At 42.0% G+C, this 17379-nt stretch overlaps 1 protein-coding gene across 1 annotated transcript in view; it reads left to right on the top strand.

Annotated features, from left to right (window-relative positions):
• The window catches only part of DNTTIP1 (deoxynucleotidyltransferase terminal interacting protein 1), an 86429-nt gene extending 69282 nt beyond the window's left edge, over window positions 1-17147 (top strand). Inside the window, exons 7-13 of the mRNA XM_086932582.1 lie at window positions 1409-1470; window positions 1788-1830; window positions 3148-3206; window positions 5049-5109; window positions 6341-6412; window positions 15748-15803; window positions 16286-17147. Of these exons, the coding sequence (XP_086788708.1) occupies window positions 1409-1470; window positions 1788-1830; window positions 3148-3206; window positions 5049-5109; window positions 6341-6412; window positions 15748-15803; window positions 16286-16394 (462 nt within the window). The 3' untranslated portion in view covers window positions 16395-17147. The remainder of the gene's footprint in view (window positions 1-1408; window positions 1471-1787; window positions 1831-3147; window positions 3207-5048; window positions 5110-6340; window positions 6413-15747; window positions 15804-16285) is intronic.
• The last annotated feature ends 232 nt before the right edge of the window (window positions 17148-17379 follow it).

Raw genomic sequence — 17379 nt, 5'->3', positions numbered from 1 at the left:
TGAGACTTACTATGGTGAATATGTGGTTATTGCTGTGACATTTGAAATGTAACCTAATGGGACTATCCATAAAGGGCAGAGAATGCCTCTCTATCCATGTTATGCATGTTGGATTGTGTTTCAGTGTTGCTTTGTCTGAGGCAGCTATCTCCTCTCTTATGTCAGTGGGTACATAAGATACTGCCTACTGGGACCAGGTCAGCATTAGACCCATGTTAGGGATTTGGGAGTGTGAGGATTGTTGTTGGTAGTCTTTATTTCTGCAAACACAAGGAGATGATGGACGAAGCGCTGGAACTTTTCAGACACTCACCCCAGTCACAGATCTAGGTTGAATCCATTATCATTCTTTAGCTCACTTCGCCACCCCAGTTCAGACCCAGCTGTATGCAAATCATTCTTGACCCTGTTCCTCATGGGAACAGTCAAGCCCGAACTGCCAAGCCAGATCTTCCCTGAACCAGAAACAAGCATCCTGGGACAAGTTTCTGGGTAACACCATTCATCAGCCAGGCTAGCTTGAATCCAGTGGCAAAGTGAGCAAGGGGCCCACGTCTGGACATACCCTGCCAACTTAGGGCGAACAAAGCAAACAAGAGGAGATTATGGACAGAATGCTGAAACTTTTCAGACACTCGCACTCACCTCCAGGCACAGATCTGGGTTGAATCCATCATCATTCTTTAGCTCACCTTGCAGTCTTCATTTCAGGCCTGGTGTTACAATATACTTACTTATAGGGGCTTTCATCTAACCCTCTTCATCGATTGGTCTGTTATTGTCACTCACACTTTTCTTCCACCCTCCGCATCATACACTATGGCCATATTGGCCAGCCCACTTTAGCCATTGGCTATTCTCACTATGAGAAGCACATCCACACACAAAGTAGTTTCCTGCAGGGCAGGGACCACTATGGAAATGTGTGCTTTTTTGGGACTAAAACATTTTTCTGGACATTGTTTGTTTTTATTTTTTATTATTATTTTATTTTAGGTTGAGGAGCGTCCAGCATCAATTTCAACTTCAGTTTTGCCATAAAAATAAAAAAAAAACAGGCATTGACAAAACCAGATGCCTGGCAGCCATCGCCAGACCTATTGAATTTGCAAATTCCTGTTTTTTAAAACTTCTTGGGAAGGCAATGCTTAAACCTCTTTTCTTTGGGGCATATATTATTATTATTAATATTATTATACCACCAATGAAACACAGCAAAAGGCTTGTATTGATCTGTGAGGACGGATGTTTGTAGTACTGTGTTGGAGGCTACTTTTTACAGCATACAGCTGTATTACCTGGTTCAGCATATGACTGTATGTAATTTATTGAGGCTTGAGGCCATTATATGGGTAGCTGGTGGGATGGACACAGTATTTAGAAAAATATGGTGTTCTTTCTATTACAGAGAAAAGGACGGCCGCCAGGAAACATGTCTCAAAGTGAACGTGCTGCCCTTGGCATAGGAGGGTGAGTACTGAAGCAAAAGGAAAGGAAGGTTGGCCCTAAGACCTTTCCTACTTAATTTTTATGCCCTCTGACATGTGTCCCTGTTGTATTTATGTGACTTATATGTCACAAAACTAGCTACAGCACAACAGAGCAATGTATATAGGTGTACAATGCAAGGATGAATTTCATAAGAAGGAGAAGGAAAGCATAGGGTGTTAGCTCTTTCGCTATTATGTTGCCTGTACCTTGTGTCATGGTTACGATTGCCACTACTGATGGCAGGCGGAGTAGTATTAACCAGCAGGAGTAAACTATTCACACCTCTCTCTCCTTAGGTGGAAGATTAAATCTGAACCAGTTCGTCGAGATGGCCCAAAGGTAAAGTAAAAAAAGGGAACGTATGGTTTTCTAATTAAAAGAAGGTATGGCTGGATGGGGGCGGGTGGGAGGGGCTTGTGAGGAGAATGAGTTTCGATTTCTGTTGATGTGGGAATTTCTATTCTGGCAAAGGTGGGGGGGAGGCGACAGTGGCTGTCGAAGATTGATTGTTTACATGTTACAAACTCAATCAAAAGATTTACAAAAAATAAGGAATGGGAATCCTTTTTGTGTTTATGAAAGTTACAAGTTTATTGACAAGAGCATGGCTAGACTTTTGTTACAACCACTGGTGCCTCTGTGGTGTGTGCATAAGCAGTGTTTATGGCAATGGATGAGCTTGTCCTGAACGGCTCTGCTACTTTCCAAGACCGTGAGTGGGTTTTTGGGTTATCAAGAGGAATTAGGTCTACCTCTGTAGTGCGGGTAGTAACAATGGTGCATGCTTTGTGGATGGGAGCCATTCATGTCTTTAGTCTAGGTGTGGGTATGAGCATTGCTATTAACCTGATATATGGTTGGGAGTAGTACATCTGCATGGCCAGATGTATTAAGCCATTTTGCAATTGCAAACCCTGTGATTGGCATGTTAGAGCATTTCCAACCGCAAAGTGGCTTTTTGATGTGCACTAAACCCATGTTGTGGTCCAGTAACGGTTTACCAAATCAAAATGGTTTTAGAAGGATGTTTAGGGAATCCCTTCCAAATTTCACTTCTGTGTCAGATGATCGATAGCAGTCGTAATTTTTGTTGCAAACCATTGAAGAGTTACTGACACCTCAAAGGAGGTGGTAGGGCATTCACAAAAAAACAAAGGGATGACCTTGGAAATGTTAAGAACATATTTTTTATGGAGTAGTACTGGAACACTGCCAACTCTCAAACACACTCTAAAAAAAGTAAATGTTTCTTTTTAAAAGCAGCCCCATTTAATTTAGGGAAAACAGGCTGCATTAAAAAAAAATATTTTAACACCATCACATTCCTTTGATAGCCACCAATTGAAGCGTGTCTCAATTAGAGACCTACCTTTTTAATACTCAACAGGTAGGTCGGATTGCATATCACTCTTAATGGGAATTTTGCAAACTAAACTGCTAGTACATAGCTCAGTTCACAAAATGAGAATCAGTTTGCAAAATGTATGTGCACAATTGGGGGGGCCTTTTATTTTTTTGCAAATTGATTTTTAGTACAGTTGGCCTATCATTTTGTGTTTATCTCTCCTTTGAATAAAATATATTGTGAAATGTAGGTGGAAATTAGATAAAATATATTTAGCATGATTTCTGTGCTTTTCTTACCCTGAACAATAGTGGGATCCTGCTCGGTTAAAAGATACCACCACATTGGTATTAGGATCGCGAGCAAACAAGTAAGATATTCCTGCATAATTTTAGTGTTTAACTTTCCCACCTGGTAGTTTGAGGTTGATTGTCTACTCTAAGAAACTAAGGGAATCTGTCTTCCTTGTTGCAATACCTGAAGCTTTTTCTCTCAGCTGCTCTTCTTAAAACAGGCACCCATGTGGGTTATAGCCAATCTCAGCTAGGTGCCACAACCTCTACATTCCCTTTATGCTTTCTGTGGCTATGGAGAACAGTATTCTAAACCTTTGTATTTTATTAGCTTTCAAATTCACCTTGCATGTTTTTTGTTTGATTATTTTGCTCTTTATTTTGAAGGAAATAATTAATTTCCATTTTTTCTTATTAGTATACTCAAACTAGTGTTCTATTTAAAGTCCCCAAGTGAGTAGGAGTTACATATTCACATCACGTCAGGCGGTCCATGTTAAAGACACAGCCCGTGTGCAGTGTTACCGATTTAACCCTTTGCTGGTTTTCACTTCTCATATGGTGCTCCGTTTATTTTTTCACTTTTTACCATCTGAATCTTTCCATATCGTTGCTCCTTTTTCCCCACGTCATAAAATTAAATATCTGTTCCCTCCCTGTTAAGCGTTCCCTATGTAAATAGAATCTTTGTTATAGTTTTCATATAGTCATAGCTTCCTTTGTGTGATGTTATGTCCATGTGCCTCATTTGCTTTTAAAGTCATTGGATTGTTCTGTTTTTGGGTATCTTCTCTGTAGTGCACATCTTCTTAGTCAGGAGTCTCAATGAAACCTAATGAAGTGTGAAACAATTGTGTTATTGTTGTGTAAGATTCAAGTTGACATTCTTCCACTTCCGTTCTCTGATTAAGCGATTGCATGTCAGAATAGATCTCAGCCATGTCTTTTCCGAGTTTGTTCATAATAGGGAGCAGCCATCAGCTTTCTGGGCTTAATGTGGTTGCTGGGTTTCCACTTCTTATTGATACATATTTAGTAATATTTCCTTGATCATACCTAGGTCCTCCCAGTTCTAAAGTTATGTATTTTATCACTCTGCCTCAGCTATCTATTCTACCCTCAACCAACCCTCACTTTACATTGATGACTCTTCACATATATGGATGGGATACGAGCAGGGAGAGCGGATCTCTCGCACAACTTTTGTTTTCACCTGCGAGGGGACTGACTTCTCCTCCTCTCTGTTCCCCTCAACTTGCAGTACCATGTTGGGCTCTCTTACACTTGCCTTCATCGCTTCGCCTTGGGTTCAGGTGACTCACCTTATCCGTCCGCCGGGTCCACAGCAGGTATCAGAGGCAGAGCCTTCAAACTGTGTCCCGGGCCTACCCTCCTTTCAGCCACTGCTCACTCTCCGGTGATCGGAAAGTCTTTTCTACCAGAAGGAAGGGGTTTGCAGGACCATTGGACCCAACCTTCACAGTAGGAATGGGTGTTCTTAATAACACAGATAGGCTTGTGCCATGTTAAGAAGGCTGCTCTCCAGTTTTATTCAATCCAACTTTGTTTTCAAGGTTTCAGACTTCCTCTGGGTTCTTGTGAACCTATAAACAACTATCAGACATTATGATTTGAGGGCATTGGACGCAACAGGTCTTGCGTCAGGAGCGGTTGTAGCAAGGTTACGACATCACTGCCATCTTGAGGGAACGTCAAGTTTTTGATTCTTAATCCATTGTCTTCCTTCATTTTCCCTGTCCCATTTTCTTGTATGTTTCCTTTAGATTGTCCCTTTCACAGTTCTCAGATTTTCTTCCTTGTCTTATTTATCCCCATTTAGTCAAATTCACTTTCCTCTTGTTGATCTCCTTGGATTCTCTTTGGTGTTTCAAGGCCCTCCACTTTTGTGTTTTCACTAGGGCTCTTGGAATGGGAGGTACCAGAGGACGAATTTACATCAAGCATCCTGAGCTGTTTAAGGTAAAAATCAAAATTTGGTAACTATAGCAAGATGTAGAATATTTCTGGTGGAGGGATTCCTTTCACCTGTGGCTGTTTGACTTGTGATGGGTGAGAATAGATCATATTTTTTGCTATAGGATTTGGCCCAAAGATTATTTTTTTTATTTTTATTTTTTTATTCGGGATTATTGCTGGTGGTTGGAGTATTTTTTTGTGTTTAAATGGTATTGTTTATTTGGGCAGTTTAGTTTCTATGTGGTAAATCGGACAGAGCCAATCATTGTGCTGCTGAAGCATTGCTTGTGTTGCTAGGGGCTGCATGTTTTAATACTGTTGGTGTATTCATGTTGTTTATATTTATATAGGTGTTTGGTGTGCAACATGTGGCTTTGGCTATACTTGTTTCTGTAGTACAGGTTTATCAATCAGAAACACATATGCTGAGCAGCCAGCATGAACGAATAGCACCTCCCCTTTGTCCCAACAGTTCAATTTCTGAAAATGTTGTGCACACTCTATATGTACCCACTGCTCCTGCATACACTGCTTAGCATGACATATAAAAACACAAATATAGTGGTGCACCAAGAATTAGACGTCCAATCAGATTGGTGACTGTTCCATTTCTTCTTTATTTTTAGTTCCATACAGTCACGAATTTTAATAATTCAAATTCCAAATGTTACAGCCAAAACCAAAGCCAGCGTGTTTCGTTCACCACTGTGCACTTCTTCAGGGCATGCCCATTGTTTCAATTACATAAAGATTATTTGTCCGACTGTCTAGAACTAAAAATAAGGAAGAAATGGAACAGTCAACCGTCTGATTGGACTTTTGTAGCTCTTGGTGCACCACTAGATTTGTTTATTTACAGGTTTATCAATGATAAGATACACTGGTAGGCAAGTTTTAAAAAGAGTTCCAGTTAAAGGTTGATCATTTTGCAGTGCGCAGCAACAGTTTTTCTTTCTCTGGAATTGGAGTTTGTATTTGCATTGCAAGTTGTGTTTGTGATGTATTGCGTCAGCCTGTATGGTTGTTTTTTCTTTAGTTGGTTTTGCAGTATATGATTACTCTATATTTAATCTGGGCTGGCTTGTACAGTGTTTTAAAGCAAAGTAGTAGGAGTAATTTGTGTCTTTGAACTGTAGCTGTTGTAGTTCGACATTGTACTCTTACTGGATTATTAGGGATATTTCTTTGTTCCTTTATGCTCTATGATACATATCTCATCTGTATTGTATTCTAGTATGCTGCAGACCCTCAGGATAAGCATTGGCTGGCAGACAACCAACATATGCGAGCCACAGGAGGAAAAATGGTGTGTATAACTATGTCACCTAATGTACTAAGAAGGCTGGTGAAGGGGTCTCTTTGATAAGTATACAACAAACATCACTTGGAGCTTTCAATTAACTGATCTGTTAACAGTTTCCTCAATTATATTATATCATGCACTAATAAATTTAAGGCTTGATTCCCTAAACCAGCTCAAGCTGCACTTACTTTCTTGATATGAGCGCAGATTTCCCAGTTTTCACGATTTCCCAGTAGGTGAGGGGCATAATAAGTGGAAATTACACGATATGCAAAACAGAGGATGTCCATGTTAAAAGACAGAAAGAAGTGTAATGGATTTAAATTAGATAGTTTTAACCCATGTGGTCTGTGTGTAGAATATGTTGTAAACTCAAAACAGTGCTTGTCTGATATAATTGGTAATGTTTGCCTGCCCTTTCTGAAGTACTGATTTAACAATTTCCAGATATACTATTCACTGGTGAAACAGTAGTCTTTCCTTATGCACAGGCCCGGACTGGCGCTTCCGGGCACCGGGCAATCCCCCGGTCGGCTGGAGGGTTTTGGGGGCCGGTTTTTCCGAAAAGGGGGCCGGTTTTGTGTCTGGGGGCCGGTTTTGCCCCCACGGCACTCTCACTGTCTCACACAGGCGCAGGCTTTGTTGAAATCAGGGCAGGGCCGGCCGGCAGCCCGGCCGGCACTCACTCGCTTTATAATTTGCATTGCAGGCAGCAGGCCTGCACGAACGGACCCCCCCCCCTTGCAAGCCTGATTGTATGTGTGCTGCTGTGCACTCACCAAGTCGGGTCCGGGGTCCATCACGTCATTACTAACATAAACAAATAGAGAGGAGGAGGGGGGAGGTGCCTGTGCGCAGCGCGCAGAATTATGCCCCGGGCCCTCCCTCCTCTCCTCTGCCGCGTCTGCGCTGGTGTCATTTCTCCTCCTCCCGCATGCGCATTGGCAATTTAGTGCGCGTGACTGTCTGACGAGAGGAGCGAGCAGCAGCCTGCAGCCAGTCGGTGCGCACGTCCCGCCAGGCCCATAAATTAATTTTATTCGACCCCCCTGTGTCGCCCACCGTCCGGTCCGACCGTGACCGACACTGACCGTCCGACCCCAGCAGCAGTGGCACAGCAGACACTGGACAGCAGGGCCGCCGGCGCCGCCTGAGTGAGGTAAGTGGATGATCATGACGCAGAAGTTTTAATTTCTGCCCGCCCAGCCCCCCGAGAAAGTAAAGAAGCAAGCAGCGCTAACTTGACCAGGCACTGTAATAACACATTGGTCAATCTTATTAAACACTGCAACCCCTTCAGTCCTACCTGCTAGGTCTTTTGTCAAGTATGAGGGTTTTTACTTTATATTAACATAATCCAAGGTTGAATCCTGGTGGTTCACCAGAAACGATATTGCCAATGGGGTGCACCTTTCAACTCAGCAGCACTACATTAATAAAAGTTTTTTTTCCTGCTGGAGTCAGGAGCTGGGGCCCTCTCATAATATTATAGAGGACCTGATTGGTTCCTACTAGGAAACTGCTACCTGGGACCACCATTATGAAGGCTTCTCGCCAAACATATTAAAAATAATGTTCAAACCTCCATTCCAGTCATCAGCCTTCGAACACTCCTTATCAAAACGACTCAACATTCGGTGATGTCATCGTAGGCTCACTGCGGCATGTAATTGGTCCTATAATTTCCCCTAAGTGAAAGCACAAGCAGCATCTGCACACAAACACAGAACCCGCCCTAACGTCAACTGTCAAAATGCAGCCTAAATTCACTACTAAAAGGCAGCATCTGTTCACAGATAACCTGAACGTGTGTCTTCTAGGCACTACATGTGACGAGCACATTTTGTCGTGGGGCAAATATACTTTGCCAAGTAGGAACCCCTGTCAACTAGACCCCTGTAAATGATGCCATGTGCCCTCCTGTGTCTCTCCGGAAAGTACTTACCCCGGCCCTTTTACAGGAGTAAATTTGCAAGCATGTCCGCAGTGAGCACTCACCTGTAAAATGTTGTTTAATACCCACAATTCCGGATCCCCCGAGAAATGCTCACCAGCCGGCACCTTACATTTTATATGCAAATGCAGCAATTAGACCTAGCCCGAGTCCGACCCCCCTCTGCCTGTGCCACCGTCCGTGACCCTCGACACTGACCGACCCCACCACCAACAGCAGTCAGCAGACACTGGACAGCAGGCCGCCGGCGCCGAGGTGAGTCAGTCAGTCTTAAATGTCTGCCCGGCCCTGGCCCCCCGAGAAACTTTAAAGTAAAGAAGCAGGCTGGCATTTGCTTCTCCAGCGCTAGGTGAGTCCCGCCAGGCCCAGGCCTATAAATTAATTTTATTCTAATGGCTGGCTACTGGCAGTGGACTGGCTACTAGCGCCGCCGCCTAGGCCTAGCCCGACTCCCCTCTGCCTGTGCCACCGTCCGTGACCCGACACTGACCGACCCCACCACCAACAGCAGTCAGCAGACACTGGGAGTCCCAGTGCATTTGTCGCTGCGCAGGAAATGCATTTCTGTCAGAAAGAAACACATCGTGTCAAGTTTTAAACATGGCATTTTTTAAGAGTTGCACATTTACAAATAAGACCGCATGCACGTGCAACTTAGCTGAAATGCAACTACTTATGGGACGAGAGACAGCATTTGAGGCTTTGTTGCACAGGTATATGCTATTGTTCACCAAGATATCAGATATAATTAAACCATTACTGCATATTTACAGGTTTATGGTGTAGGGGAGCAGTGGTCATCAGTGCACCAGGTGCAGTGGCACTGGAGCAGTGGTGAGAGGGGTCCACTGCACCATAACTATGGATGTATTTTAGTACCAAACAGGTTAACGGGGGTGGTACCTTATTTGCATTAGAAACCATGACACCCTTCAACGTCACGCATTGATTACAATTCGAACTTTTCTAATGAAAACATGTTTTATCTTTTGCTCCACCTAAGTAGGGTTAGGTCCAATAACTAACTTTTAAAGCCGGGCCACCGCATGAAAGATCAGGAGGGGAGGCCTCTGCTCGTATGTTACTTAATCGTCCTGTTTTTCGGGGGCAGTCCCTGTTTTTTTTTTTTTTATTAAAATGCCACCTCTATTTTTGACCTCTTGTTCCGCGCAGATTAAGTCATTTCATATCTGGCAGGTCCAACGTTTTCAATATGCTTTTGGACGCATTAAATATTGCCTCTGCTATGTGCGCCATGTGGTAGCTGTGGGGTGCATAGGTGAACAGCCTTCACCTGCTTTTCGCACAAAGGCCTCAAACAACAGGTGGATTTTCAAAATGGCACCGAGTGTGTACCGCCATAGCTTCCTCTTTAACTTTAATAACCACAAAACGTGTTTTAGGAAAAAGTGGCTGCTGCTGGCATGAGCTGCTGCAACTTACTGTCCAGCTCTAAAACTACGCTTTGTTTGTAGAAAATAGTGGAAATATGATCCCTGATCCCTCCCTCCCCCCCAAAAAAAAATCATGGGTCTCATCATATCCTATCATGCCATCAAACACCTTGAAGCCATGTTCAAACTGTATAAATATAAATTAACGTTGTGACGCTGTACCGTCAATTAAACCGTTTGTTGCCCTTTGTGCACCAATCTAGCTTGCTTCACTGCGTTGTGCTTTAGGACTGCGCTGGCAGCAGTGTGCCTGCCGCTGGAATACTCAACCCAATGCCAATGTCATCTTCTTCATCCTTGTCTAAGCCCCTAATCCACGGGCAATAGGCCTGCCCAGAGGCAAGACTAAATAAGCATTGTCAAATCCAACAGGCCTAGGCTGTGGCTGACAGTCTTTTGGCTTTGAGTTAGTGTTTTGGTTTGTCACTTTCTTTGTAAAACCCCAAAATGATATGCATTGTTGTAATAAAATCAAACCGTCTTGGTTAATGCCAGACCTAAAAAAGAGAAGAGCAAAGTCCAGAGAGAGGCTTGTTTTTTGTAAGTCTAGAGTTACCCATTAAAAGAAAATGCAATGCCATGCCTTAAGAGCGGGCTGCATGCCAACCAGCATCAGCTCATCTGAACAGCATGCAAATTCATATGCCTGGTATTTCCAGGGAAAGGGTCGAAGGGAAACTTTCTGAGGCGGTTCACTCCAATATAGTGAATCTGTTATGGCAAATTCGTGTTCTAACAGCCCAGCTGTGGAAGCACAACTGACAGACACCCTTGGACCCACAGGTGACCAAATTGTGTGATGCTAAGGCAGACACTAGAGCTCTGCCTGGCTGAAAGTCCGCATCCAAAGAAACCTAGGAGTGCTTAAAAACAGGCTAATCCCCATTTTAAAGCGCTGTAAAACAATGCAAATATTTATTGTGTGTATTGTAGCGTTTGCTGCGACAGCCTTAAAGCTCTTTTAATGACAGTTACTTCGATAACACAACTGAGTTGTACTCGTTTTAATGACTTTGTGAGGGTAACAGGCCGAGTCAGCAGGACGGCATTTAAGCATGTAGCCTGCAGGATGCAGCCATTTTGGCAGTAGATGTGTTAGACCAATGGGGCTATGTGGCCGGTTCTACAGATCGTCGCCTGACCCCTAACAATTAACCACGTTTTCTTCGCTCATGAAAAAGCCTCTTTGTTGCAATGCCTTCTGAAATTTTTTGTTAAGGTGCAATGTTAAAATGACATCACAAAGGGCCATTTATCGTGCATTGCTTTTTGATTGAAAAAAACACAAATGTTCTCTCTGCTACAAAATGGCTTTTTCCCATAATTCATAAAATGGACTGCAACCAAGAAAATGGCTTCACGTGATCAGCGTGTGCTTGGCAGTGCCTCACAGCCAGCCAGGAGTGGGAGTTTATGAAGTTACAATGTATGCTGGTCATAACTCCACAACGGACAGAAATTTGGGATGAAAGATGGCTTTATTCTAATTACATGGATCTGCGACCCCGAACAGCAATTTGATTCTTCTGTGTGGTAATGGGGGGAATAGTCCTCTATTGTAATATATAACAAAAACACCACTAAAATGAAACACGAAGGCACTCCATGACAAGTTCATGCGTCACTCTGCGTGTCTCCCTACACACCATGTGGGGGTTGGTCTCACTTTTACTTTGTTCTCTCTGATTCACTACTTGTGTCTATTTTTGGTGCTCTCTGAAAGAATGCCTATGAATACATATGACTGTGTGGGTAACCTGATGTTCTTTAAGGTCATCATCTACTGTTTACTGTGCTTTGAAAGTTGATACAATTTAAATATGTAATGAAAAATATGCTGTAAAATTCACCATTTTGGTCTGTCGTTTTTCAAAATTTTCTTGGGGGTGAAAACCCCCCCAAACCCCCCCCTAGTGGACGGGGGCTGGTCTGCTACGCGCCGGACGGGGGCTGGTCTTGCGAAATTTGCCAGGGCTGCTTTCAGTTCCCAGTCCGGCCCTGCTTATGCAAGGACAAGTTGCCTCTATAAAGGGTGCCATCATTTTCACTGTTATGTGATGAGCTTCATAAGAACACATCATCTTCATTCAAAAAGAGTGCTGCCTCTATCTGTTCCTGACCTTTCAGTGTCTCATTCCTCATGTTCACTGCATTTAGGAATTTGCCATCGTGTGAACAGGTGCCACTTTTTAAATCCGTGATTAATGCTTTTTGAGGGGCTAGCCCCCAAAGAAACCGTGTGTTTAATTTAAGCAAAATGAAGACCGAAACATGGTTTTAAATTTGTATGTCAAGTTCCTCCTTTTTCCAGATTTTCCTCAGAAAGATCGAAAAGACAAGTTGCTTCTGGATCCACCTTTGGGTTTTATCTAAAGATGACTCAGCTAAAAAGCAAGCAACATTAAGATTGAATGTTTACATTTTTTTAAGAAGTTTACATTCGGATTGCAACCTATTTAGTTTAGGGAATATAACCTATCGGGCAATCTTTAATTTACTCTGGAATTTTTCCATCACTTTTGTCAGTTTGAACTGAAAATTCTGAGAGTTGGCTGCTATTGAAGGAGGCTGCATTTCACTGCAAAGTAGTTTGCACTTCCAGCTTCCTCTTTGCGCACTTCTCTTTAAAGTTGGTCTTGCAGAATTGCTGTAACAGTGTCTGCATCAGATCTCTAGAAAACAATTTTTTACAGCAACAGTCCTAATTGAGACACTTTCTAACTCATATCACTTGTATGAATGCCGCTTTGTGATTTGGATATGTGCAATTGAGGGTAATAGAGACTGCTTGTAACAAGCATTACCTGTTCTTTCTCTGCACGCCTGGAAGTAAGCACCACTGTACTCTTATTTGCGCTTTGACTAAGAGTCATTTAGCACATTTAATGCTTAGCTAAGGCAGGTATAAACTCAAATAGTCATCACTTCAGTAACAAACAATAACTTGAATATCCAGTGAGTACTGTTATCGCTTGTTGGTTGCTTGCACTGGAAGCTTCAGAAAAAGGAAATTGCCAAGGCTAGGCAATTTTTATAGGCGACAGCCTGCAGGGCCTCTAGACTAGGGATGTTGATTCGGATTGGAGATTCGGGTACACACCAGTAGGTCACTTAGGGTGACGGCCTCCAGGAGCTAGCACTTAGCAATGTGAACTTTACAGTTAGGCTGCCCCGTGTGTGTTTCAGCCAGCAGGAACATGGCAGGATTTACATTAACACCGGGACTAAGGGAACATTCAGCAGGGAGGGAGAGCCCAACAGACAATGCCCTTAATTAAGGTTTCATGTTCCTAGTACATCTCTCTTCTTAACTGACATGTTTCTTTCTTTCTTTATATTATCATCCCAATCTCTTTATCACCGCATTCGAAATAGCATCACATACTTGTTGTCTTTCGCCTTTTCAGTCTATTATCTTGAAAACAAAGCATACTCACCGTTTTGAATACATCTCCCACCACTGCTGCAGATTTGCCAACCACACTTCATTCTGCAAATGCAGTAAGCTCCAAAATCAGTTAGAAAGGATATCATCAGTCTAGAATTAACATGCAAAAGTATTTGGGTATATGCTAAGGAAATATCGAATACGGTGAAAAATCTGCAGTACCCATGCTTGCCAGCTTTTTCAAAACATTCTATAATATCCAGATGGATTGTTATAGATAACACCACAAGTGCACACGTTTTGATCCTTCTGTTTACCTCCTGAAACCACAGAAGCTAGTCACAGAAGCAAAATGACTTGTGTAGGGCTGGCGTTTAGTAACTGATTGATGTCATCATGCAGTAAACTCCTTAAAAGATTTGGAACCAGGAAATATTTAATCTTTCTCAAAACATTACTCTTCCATCAAAACAAGTTCTGGAGATTTGGGATCAAGCATAATGCATAGGCCTATTCTTACTTTCCTCAACAAATCGTAAATATATATTGTTTAGCAGTATGCATATTTCTTTCTAGTCCTCCATTAAGGTAATTATTCATCCACTTCATGCCAGTAAGTTCTGTGTGTGTGTGTGTGTGTGTGTGTGTGTGTGTGTGTGTGTACGCACACACCTGCTAAATATGGATCTCTAATATCGCCATTCGAAACTTTACCATGTAACGCTGTTATCAGTAAGCGTGTATAAACTGTTTAAATCTACTAACACGTTAAGCTCTTCCGCTCATTCAGACATTGCGTAATCCCTTACATAATTGTTGAACTCTCTTATTTATATTAGATATCAGAGAATTACTTTACTTCTTTCACAGTTTTGAAATCTTTGAGTTTGTCCTCCTTGGCAAAGTGTCCTCTTTTGCCACATGACCTAAAAATTACATTACTCACCTCGTGCCTGTAATTCACTCATGTTTCTCACAGCCATAATGAGGGTTTCTAATGCCCCGTCTAACCGTTCTATAAAGTGACCAAATACATTTTTACCTGTACCTCTAATGAGAAAGTGGCCAAAAAGCTATTCTATGTTAATGTTTGACTCCTCCCCATAATAAGGATGCATGTGGATGGATGGGTGGGTGTGTGTCTTGTTGCATTGACTGAAGTTATTTACAAACCTTAGAGTAAAACTCGAAGTGTACAGATGTTTCCCATATTGCCAGTGTATCTTTCTGTGTTTTTTTTTTTAATCAAGCAAATAAAATGGTTTGTAATCATACCTCAACCCTAGGAGAAGCTGGGGCTGTCTGAGTGCATCTTAGTTTTAACTACCCCTTTACTTACTCATTCCTTTAAAAAAAAAAAAAGAAACATAATTGAAATGAAGTGTGGGTGGACTTTGAGATTTGTTTGTTCTATTGATTGTCATGACTGCTCAACCTCACTAAGTGCCCAAATGAGGCATGCAATCATATTGCTGGCTCTCGGACACCAGTGATAAACCACAAAACCCACATTGGGCAACCGTAACCACTGACTGCCATATGATCCCAAGAAAAACCCTCGGAGTGTACTAAAATTCCTAACACTCTACAACGCTCATTTTATGTGTTGAAACTACTAAAATTCCTAACACTCTACAACGCTCATTTTATGTGTTGAAACCTATTGTTGTGGTAGGTGAGCATCTTTGAAATTTAGGTCAGTTATACATTAGGTGCTCACTCATAAATTAAGAACTGATCATTAGAGCTGTTATGCCAAATAAAATAAATCTGAGGTAGTAGCTGGATTCATACAGCGGTACAAAAAAAGGTGGACCCAATGAAAAGCAATTATTTATACAATAACATTCATTGAATTACTCACAAAAATGTTCTTGTTCAACATTATTTAATCATATTGAGCACACTGATATCTTCAAAACACAACACATATCTGGAATTTGTACGAAAAGGTGCCTCAAAAGAGGGAAAAAGAGAGATTTGTTTTATGCGAAAGGGAGGGTTTCAGTGGAAAAGGGAAGGGTAGTGACAATATATACATCCACAGTGTTCTATTCAAATCCTGCCCAGACTGAAAAATGGCTAAACAACATATTCACAACCATTATGTTCCTTACGACACAGTGAAAAAGCACAGTTGTCCACATTGGCATCAAATAGACGATTGTCGACGTTCCGACCCCATGGAAATGTAGGGTACGCTTGATCTTTAAAAAGGGGTGTTCCTCAGGGCACCTACGAAATAATGGAAAATGACCCTTAAAAACTTACAGTGAAAGAATAAAGATGCAAGAGGCATCAAATTGAAAGGGATAAAATTATTATATATTTTTTTGTTTTTTTTACTGTTGCCCACCAGTGTCTGTGGTGGTTCACTGTGGGCCCATAAGCTCCTGTGGCAGAGAGGGGAACTGGATGGAGCAATGGTGCTGATGCTCAGGACTCTGCCTTTGATGTATTCCTCTAGTCTAGAATGAGTGCAAAAGAGGCGAGGGGGGATTTATTTATTTTTGTTAAAAAATATTCTGTCTCGTCTTTACAGGCGTACATTCTCATGGAGGAGGATATCCAAGATCTGGCTGCTAGCGATGATTATAGGTAAGGAAGGGCTATATGTTTTTTATTGAGGTGGCTTTTATTGTTGGCACAATAATATCAAATAAACACTGACCGTGTGACTGTGATTCTCATTGCCCACTGATTAGGTATCACCACTATTTATCCCACTTGCCAGAAGCCACTCTCTCAGCCCCTTCACCTGTCCGGCATATAGTTACCCCTGTTGAACGTTGCCAGAGGCTTCAGCCACTCTGGTATCTCCTGTGCTTGTTAAAAGTTAGTAAACCCTTAAAGTTACAGTTGTTGGTTTACCTCAAAAGGAATAGAAATTGCTGCCCACCTCATTGCTTCCACAGGCCCATCCCATTAACATGAAGGTATTGATTGTCTGTTATTACTCTTGCCTTTGGTTATTATAGCCTGTGTGTGCTTGGCATCGATAATCCAATGTCTGGCTCTCAAGTCAGCACTATTCACAAATGTCTACCTCTGTTGGTCATTTTTTATGATTGATTCCTTAGGAGTTGTCCAGACCTGAAGATTGATGAGCTGAAGCCTTTTATACCACCCCCGTGGATGATAGAGAAGATGCAGCGATACATGGATACAGTACGCACTGAGCATGAGTAGAACTGCCTGCATCAGAGAATTTGAGCAAACAAGGAGGCGTCTGCTTTTCAGGGGGATTCATTGAAGATATGAATCTTTCAAGGAACTGCTAAAACTGTCCATTGGCCATATCACAGCTAACCTTTGAATCTCCAGAGCAGTATGCAGAGTGGACCATCTGACTTAACAGGGAACACTGACAAGAACTGTCTCAAGAATAAAACAGTGACGCCCCTCTTGCCTTTGCTGTGGAGATGGTTGAGGAATTCCTGTTTTTTCAGCGTGGGTCGTTTTGTTTGAACACTGGACTTTTTAAAGTTCATTTATCCTATGGATTTGCAATTTGGGCACTACTGCTAATATCCTTTAGGAGGTGGGCTTACATCCCCTGTTACAAAAAAGCCTGGGTTGTCCTCTTTCTCCATTCAATGCATACTTGGGCACTTTGGTTTCATACTTCATTCCAGAAGTAGTGTACGTTTCCTGAGCCATTCACTTTCTTCCAACTGTGCATGGAAGCCATGATTGTTGTTATTATTCCGTCTGTGCATTGAAGCCTGAATGAACTGTCAGTGCTTGAAAATTTGGGTTTTTATCTTTGCAAAGTCTATCATTCATTCCTTCCAGATTCACCTGGAAGTCACGCTTATCCTCTAGTTTTTTGCTAATCTGCGGGGGCTTTTTTTTATTCCCTTTTCTTACTTATCTACAAGTTGAGGTTTTGTGCTCTAGCATAGTTCATTTTGTAGCTAAATAAACTAATGATTTGGGAAACAAGTGCAAGTTCTATCTGTTCATCAGCAAAGAACTGTGGCATATAGGTTTTGAAGAAAATTGCTCTGCAGACCATTCCCTGAAGCCGCTTTTAAGCTGCCATCCATATACATACATTTCCGTTCTTATAGGTAGGAGCTGCATTGACAATGCCATGTCCCTGAAATTTCTTTGAGTGTATTATTCTCCAACAGTGTATTTTATAACTATTTCCCTCATTAGGTGGTTGATA

This window comes from Lissotriton vulgaris, chromosome 7, assembly GCF_964263255.1.
Source record: "Lissotriton vulgaris chromosome 7, aLisVul1.2, whole genome shotgun sequence".
Classification (NCBI taxonomy): domain Eukaryota; kingdom Metazoa; phylum Chordata; class Amphibia; order Caudata; family Salamandridae; genus Lissotriton; species Lissotriton vulgaris.
The sequence above is the reverse complement of the archived record's forward strand: the minus strand, read 5'-3'. Positions and strand labels throughout refer to the sequence as shown.